The 7,581-nt window shown below is 37.8% G+C and overlaps 1 protein-coding gene across 3 annotated transcripts; it reads left to right on the top strand.

The window, feature by feature from the left end:
• The first annotated feature begins 891 nt into the window (after positions 1–891).
• LOC113677597 (phospholipase A2 A2-actitoxin-Cgg2a) lies at positions 892–7,364 on the top strand. Of its 3 annotated transcripts, none has more exons than XM_089195606.1 (6): positions 892–963; positions 1,085–1,176; positions 3,630–3,724; positions 4,578–4,731; positions 5,064–5,182; positions 6,918–7,364. In XM_089195606.1, the coding sequence occupies exons 3-6, from the start codon at positions 3,637–3,639 to the stop codon at positions 6,923–6,925; spliced, it is 369 nt and encodes a 122-aa protein (XP_089051732.1). In that variant the 5' UTR covers positions 892–963; positions 1,085–1,176; positions 3,630–3,636; the 3' UTR covers positions 6,926–7,364. The 3 variants fall into 3 exon arrangements, with proteins under 3 accessions (XP_089051732.1, XP_089051731.1, XP_089051730.1); XM_089195605.1 differs by lacking the exon at positions 6,918–7,364 and adding an exon at positions 5,531–5,768 and having other exon boundaries at positions 4,581–4,731; XM_089195604.1 differs by lacking the exon at positions 6,918–7,364 and adding an exon at positions 5,531–5,768.
• Positions 7,365–7,581: the final 217 nt, after the last annotated feature.

Raw genomic sequence — 7,581 nt, 5'->3', positions numbered from 1 at the left:
AGTTTGGTAGGGGCCTTAAAGAAAGGTGCAAGCGCTAAAACTGTTGTCGAATTTTTCTACTCTCTAAAAAGACAACAGTTAGCCGTCTTATAAGGTTTTTTTATTTTTTCAGACTCATCATGATTGTAACTCGCATTGCAGAAAGCATTCATGATTACTGTCCTCAGTTGACATTGTCAAAAAGAGCCGGCACAAGTGTCGGGCTAAACTGCTCATGTCGCTATGAGTTCTTTTCGTTTCTTCCTTGCTTGTAAGCAATGCTTTTAAGTTTCTCATAAGTTTTCCCTCCTGTTTGAAATTTCTGTTAATAAAAGAAGAATTGGGCTGGTCCACATCATTGTCTTACAGATTCATAATGAACTCCGCGATCATTTTGCTGATTTGGACTGCTTTGGGCGCCTTCGCCATACCGACAGCCATCTCAGCAACTGGCCTTAAAGCGGGTGCGCATCTCATCACTTTGCGTCATAGCGAACTATTTCATGCTCTCTAATAAACATCTTGTTCCCTTCTCGTGTTATGGAAATGGACTCAGACATTTTAATGTTTAAGTCATCTCTTTCTTAAATTAAAATAGACATATATAAAGTAAGAGAGATGGTGAGTTTTGAGCTCGGCTTGTAATCAATGCTTTCAAGTTTGTCATAAGTTTTCTCTCATCGTTATTAGGTTTCTTTTTTCATGTAATGAATTATCAGCACGGTGTAGTTCATCTCAGAAAAAAACGAATAGTGTCCTTGAATGGCGAACGGGTAAATAGCCAATAAAGTTCAACAGGTAAAACCATCTCTTAATGTCACATTATGGCAGTTGAAAATAGTCATAGTGTGTGGATTTGGAGGACATGGAAAATTGACCAATTGGCGCTAAGAGACTTCATTTTTTTAAAATTAGTTAATGAATTAAACGTGGGAACAAATAAAATTTTTCAATTATTTGAAGGCGTACACTCGCTACGAAAGGGTTGGTACCATTGCTTGTCTTTTCATTCGACTGTGATTGCATTTTATTTTTATTTGATTTTTGGTTTCATTAGGTTTGTTTTAACTCAATTATGTTCATCAAGAGCTTATTTATTTCATAGGTTCTCTGCGACACAGAACAAATCAGACGACAGAATAATCTAAAAAACTTTGCCTAGAGAATCTAATAATTTCCTTTCCATTTTAACAAGAGGTAAGAAATATTAGTAAGTTTCAGCTAATTTTCCTACAATTTCGTCTTATTATTCCAAGCCTTCTAGAGTAAATAATTCGAGAGATGTTGGGGCGAAATGAAAGCGATGCCCGGCACGACAAGGGAGAAGGGACGTCTGAGGTAAACTCAGAAAACTGAAGCTTTCGAAGTATCCGCTGGCGTAATTGAAATCATTTTCACCATTCTGTAACAAATGTTTACCCAACCTGTCTGTCGGGCCAGGTATTATTTAAAATTAGATCTTAGAGACATTTTCGGATCATATTTCTGAACCTTGTGCTTTGTGACAGTATCGCGTTGTTGTGTTGCGAATCGAATGTTTTTGAAGTAGTCACTATTCTGCCAATTTCACTGCGTCAAGTTCCAACTATTCTTAGGCGTACGGAGAGGACGATCGCTTGACATTATCTAACACTGCTAATGGAATAAATCATATTGGATTTTACTTTTGTTAATTAATATGTGGATATCAGTTCAACGACCCTCCAACCTTTGCGACTTAGAATTTAGTTACACAACCGTGAACTCGTAGTCTGGGAATACCAAAGAGTCAGATTAAGATTACAAATGAAAATAAAGTATTTCCGACAAGCAGTTTTGGAATTTGCCAATTTGGCTACCAAGTGTAGAGACTGTTTCTTTTTTTTCTCTTTTAGATTTCTTACTTTAGTCCAAATTCAACCTAAACTTATTGATATTACCCGCAGTAGTTTCCTTTTTGTCGGTCATTGTTACATAGGAGATTTTTCTCCGAGTACGATTCTACACGGTTTGATAAATGAAACCGCCGAAAACAAAAGCAAGTAAACGATGTTCGATGCAAAATTACAAATTTATTCATTTAGAAAAACACCTGAAAGGAAAACGACTTAGCTGTCATTGGTCGGCCTTTCAGTTCAATTCAATGTATCTGGTGAAACCATTTCCTTCTGTCACAAATGTCACTTGGTCAAAAATATCGCCTCGTTTGACATTGGCAAGCATTTTCGTGACAAGCATTTATTGGCCTCAGGGGATCTAACGGAGAATTTAAGTGTTTTAAAGAAGCCCACGAACAAATTTGACTTCCTACTTTATGAAATGTTTTTTATTCAAGAACTGAGACCTGCTCTCAATGTGTAGTCGCACTCAATTCGTGCAAAGGTTTTTAATTAGGTTTTTAATTGTTTTTAATTTTTATTTGTTTTTAAATTAGCTTCTAATTATTTCTTCTCCTTGTATGTTCTTATCGTCCGTTTACACTTTCAAAAATTATTACACTTCTTACACGTCTATATATATATATATATTTCATTTTGCTTTCTTTTTTGTTCACTGTTGAATTTTTTTATCTGCGAAATAGTTAAAAGTAAGTTGGTGTTTAGGAATACCTTCATCAATTCCACATTTTGTTGAGACACACGAAAAGGCTATTAAAGCGCTGCGCAAAGAAGTAAGCTTTGTTTTCGAGCGATAAAAACAATGTTACAGGGACGCATGCAGTGACCGTGGAAAATGTAATTTTTTACACGTTTTTGCTACAAGCACAGCCCTGGCTCACTGCCTTAGCTTCCAAGCGACCCTGGGCGCATTTCACGTGCAACATTGTTCAAATAAAGACCCCTGTTTCTCTTTTTGGCGAAAGGGAAACGTTTAAAATCATGTATATGTGCATCAATTCAGCTTTGATTTGTGGTCGGAGTTCACGATAAACATGGATTAGCCTGTGTATCTCTGGCAAATCGTATGGGTAATGGCGTGAAAAAATTTGTTGTCGAACGATGAAAATTTTCAAACCTATACCTTTGTAGCTTGGATTTCGAGATTGGAGAGAGTCAAAAGGACAGTTACTGAATGATAGGTGCTAGTTTGATTCCTTATGGAATTCTTTAACATTCTGCCACTGTTTTCGTAGTCAACTCCATCCTAAACAAACAATCCTCTAACATAAAGTTGAACAAACCGGAATCGCTGTGGAGATGCAGGTTTTTCCATGTTTGCTCGTGTACATATACTTGGACTAAAACGTTCCCTTTTCACCAAAATTGAATTATTGAATAATTCGAAGATTGCGTGGAACTAGAATGATTGAAAAAACTCGTTATTGTTATCCGTTCATCCAACTGTGTATTCATTCATTCATCCAACTGTTCGTCCACTCATCCATCCAACGTGCATTGTAGGCAACGGTGACTGTTATTTTGCATATTTCGGCCGCAAAGCGGAGTCACGCACATAGCCAATATCAAACAAACAAAGAAGCAATTTTCTGGCTAATCTGAAAAAGGAGGCTTTAACAAATCTAGAAAAAAAAAGAGCGAAACGAGAAAAGACGAAAAAAAATTGCTGAAGCCTCAGATTTCGGCGATAAATTGATTCGCTTAAATATGATTGTTTCACACAAACCAAACCTAAGTGTTGCCGTTGGCTAATCCATATTGTTGGGTTTACAGATTCACGATGGAATCTAAAGTCATTTTGCTGATGCTGATTGCTCTGGGAAGCACAATCGCTTCACCAAATTTCATTGCAGAATCTGGCCACACAGGTAGGTATCTCATCATTCAAGATCAGATCTAAAGTTATCATGTTCTTTAGTTAATAAACTATAAGGTTACATAGTTTATTATTACGCCATTCTCGCCCAAATTTAGAGAGTTGCAGTCGTGATACCCAGATACCGTTTTTGGACACATTCAGTCGTGCACCATGTCGGTAATCAGTCTGATTGTTTTAGTTCCTTGCTTAAGGGGGCTCCACATGGTTTTTGCTTAACTAAGGTTGGCTGCTGCTGTTGCCCGTGGGCGGAGATAGGAAAATACGGACCGCGCAAAGAACCAATCAGATTGCAGGGTTCGTTATCGTGCCCTCTGAGAAAAAAATTAATGAAAATCTTATATGTGAACTGCGGATAAAAACGTGAATATGAAAGCGATATTCGCAGTAATGAACACTACTTGAGCATTATAGTGAAAATAAGATCGCTCTAACATTTACGTTTTTATCCGCAGTTCACATACATGGTTTTTATATATTCACAGTCATTTATTTATCACTTCACGGGTTTATTTGGAACCAACATAGTAACTAGCTCCCAGTTGGCTTGTTAGCTCAGTTGGTAGAGCACTGCACCGGTATCGCAGAGGTCAGGGGCTCACATCTCGCATAGGCCTGAATTTCTTTCAGGCCTTATTTTCACTACTACTCAATTAGTGCTCATTACTGCGACGATCGCTTTCATATTTAAGACGTCTTACGTCAAAAAATTTAACGTTTTAGCGTGTGAAACCAATAGAGAGCAGACCAGCTGTGTTTCCTCTAGAGACAAAAAGCATAATTGCAACTAATCACCCATGAAAACAATGTTTTGAAGAGTGAGATTATACTTACCAATTGCTTAGCAGATGTGGGAAGTGCGAACGCGACTAAGAGAGATGTTGTTTCCTTCGGCTGGATGGTTTTGCGCGTTACCAAAAGAGATCCCCTTGATTTCAATGGTTATGGCTGCTGGTGTGGAATTGGTGGGGAGGGCAAACCCGTGGATGATTTGGACAGGTGATCTAACAAAGCTTTCCTTAGATTAGTATTACTGATTTTCCTAGTATCCTGCGTGATGATTAAGTTAAAAAGTTGAAAAGAGAGAAAAACATACTGTCTTATTTCATTTAAATATTTCTGTGGAATAGTCGACAAAACCGAAAAGGAATTGAAATAGACCCTTGGAATCCACCAACTTATCATGCTCTACCATCTTAAAAGGAGTATACGCTTGTTAAATTGTCAGAAGATGGTAATGAAGCGTACTTTCCTGCTAAACAAGCGCTGTTAACCTCAGTGATTGGTGGACACCTAGAACAACTTCAAAAAGTGGATAAATCTATTTTCAGGTGTTGTCTAGTTCACGACAAATGCTATGACGACATTGTACGGTCGAAGGTTAGCCCTTTCGAGAAAGGAGTTTATGCTCTCCCCTACTCAACAAAACCGAATCACCCTGCCGAATGCGGTAAGTCAAAGAGAATGACTTACGTAATCCTGTGCATAACGGTAAAAACGTGTTTGTTGTGTAGTTTAGCTGTTTTATTTGCGTCTGCTTTTGCTTTTTTATAGGTTAATGTCCAGTTCTACTGTTTTTTATTCGAATCAGTTTTCGTTTTCCAGTTTCTTTTTTGTGAGATGATTCGTTAGCATAAACCTGAACTTACGAGCACATTTCAGAAATTTCGTTAACTGTGGTACAATAGGGGAACTTGAAACAGTTATTGGAATGGGTCCTCTGTTGTAAAATTTCTGAAAAAACTTCTTTTAAAAGTAGTAGACAACAGCATTTTAACATAAATTCATTTCACTTCAGAACCTGCATCTCATTACTTGCTTAAAGGAGAATGCCGCTTTCGCTTGTGCGAGTGCGATGCAGCTGCCGCTAAATTCTTTAAGAAGAATCGCTATCACGAGAAGTATAGAAAATACCCACAGAACAAGTGTAGGAACGACAAGCCTTCTAAAAGTGATGAAGAAACAACACAACTGTTACTTTCGCTTTGAGTTTGTAATTGTTCGTTAGATGAATAAAAGAGCAAAGATCCCTTTTGGTATAGTCTGGCTTCGTAGAAACTGCCACAGGTACCTGTCGCCTACCGATTATTTCTGTTGATTTGGTGATGTAATTTCGAAAAAATAACCCAACCGCGTATTATTTTGAACCTTTTCCATCAATTTGCTTTAACAAGTCAACATAGAGTATCTAGCCTACAGAAAATTGAACTATCTTAAATTCCGCTTTACTGTGTCAAACTAAAAGCCCGAGTTTCTGAAGAACCACTAACACCAGAAACAAAAATCATTTTCATCTTCTCAGATGAAGGCATCATGCAGGCTCCACCGTATCATGTGAAATATTTGAAGAAGGACGAATCTATTGAAAAAGATAATTGATAGTGAGACCAATCTTTTCATGATCCCTGTCCAGCTTCGTCTTAAGTACGCTTTCACATTGTGTAAAGCGATGTTCAGCTGAAGACATGATCAAAGCTCGAAACAGCAAGTACAACATCACAAGGTTATCTGCCACCTTGGCCAGATGCTACGTTTAGGGTTGGAACCGATCACATCCGCAAATTTCTTCGTCACCCTTTTCACTTGTCAACCCTATAACGGAGCGTTTTAAAAACGATGCGTTTTCAAAACGCTCCAATTTTAAAACTCTTTTCGAAAGTCTCCGTTTTCATCAACATTTTCGGTTTTTTTTTTAGAGTAGATGACCGGCGAAAACGCATGAAATAGTTTGTGTTTTGAAACGAAAACGCAGAAGTTTGGTAGGAGCCTTAAAGAAAGATGCAAGTGCTAAAACTGTTGTCGAATTTTTTTATTCTCTAAAAAAACAAAAATTAGCCGTGTTATAGGGTGTTTTTTTTTCAGATTCATCATGATTGTGACTCGCATTGCAGAAAGCATTCATGATCACTGTCCTCAGTTGGCATTGTCAAAAAGAGCCGGCACAAGTGTTGGGCTAAACTGCTCATGTCGCTATGCAATGACCTATATATTAACCTCCTTTAGAGCGAAAACACAATCATTCCAAAATTATCGTTTTGTAGTTCGGCGGCTGGAGTACTATGAGTTCTTTTCGTTTCTTCCTGGTTTGTAGGCAATGCTTTTAAGTTTCTCATAGGTTTTCTCTCTTGTTAGAAATTTCTGTTGATAAAAGAAGAATTAGGCTGGTCCACATCATTGTCTTACAGATTCATAATGAACTCCACGATCATTTTGCTGATTTGGACTGCTTTGGGCGTCTTCGCCATACCGACAGCCATCTCAGCAACTGGCCTTAAAGCGGGTACGTAACTCATCACTTTGCGTCATAGCGAACTATTTCATGCTCTCTAATAAACATCTTGCTCCCTTCTCGTGTTATGGGAATGGACTCAGACGTTTTAATGTTTAAGTCATCTCTTTCCTAAATTAAAATAGACATATATAAAGTAAGAGAGATGGTGAGTTTTGAGCTCGGTAAAAAAATAGATGAAAGATGTTTATTTCGTCTTGTCACGAGCTTGGGGCAAAGAAAAAATTCTGAGTCCCTATGAGGAATTGAACCCCAGACCTTTGGATTCCGCGCGAGAAGTACAGAAAATACCCCCAGAGCAAGTGCTAGAATGACAACACCCTGTGCTGTTTACTCTGTCAAGGTATTTCTTTAATCAAGCACAATATTAAACACGAAATAAAGGTTGCCATTATAAATTGAATATAGCCTCACTTTGATTGGGCCGGCGTTCTTTAAGGGCTTTTTCCACAGGTACATATCACAGACCCATTACTTCTATGAGAGTTCTCCATACCGCATTCTAACACAGTGTTGCTGATTAAAACCGATAACCACTAAGATTTTAAACAAATTCTAAA

The sequence above is a fragment of the Pocillopora damicornis genome, chromosome 2 (genome assembly GCF_964200805.1).
Source record: "Pocillopora damicornis chromosome 2, jaPocDami1.2, whole genome shotgun sequence".
NCBI classification, from domain to species: Eukaryota; Metazoa; Cnidaria; class Anthozoa; order Scleractinia; family Pocilloporidae; genus Pocillopora; species Pocillopora damicornis.
The sequence above is the reverse complement of the archived record's forward strand: the minus strand, read 5'-3'. Positions and strand labels throughout refer to the sequence as shown.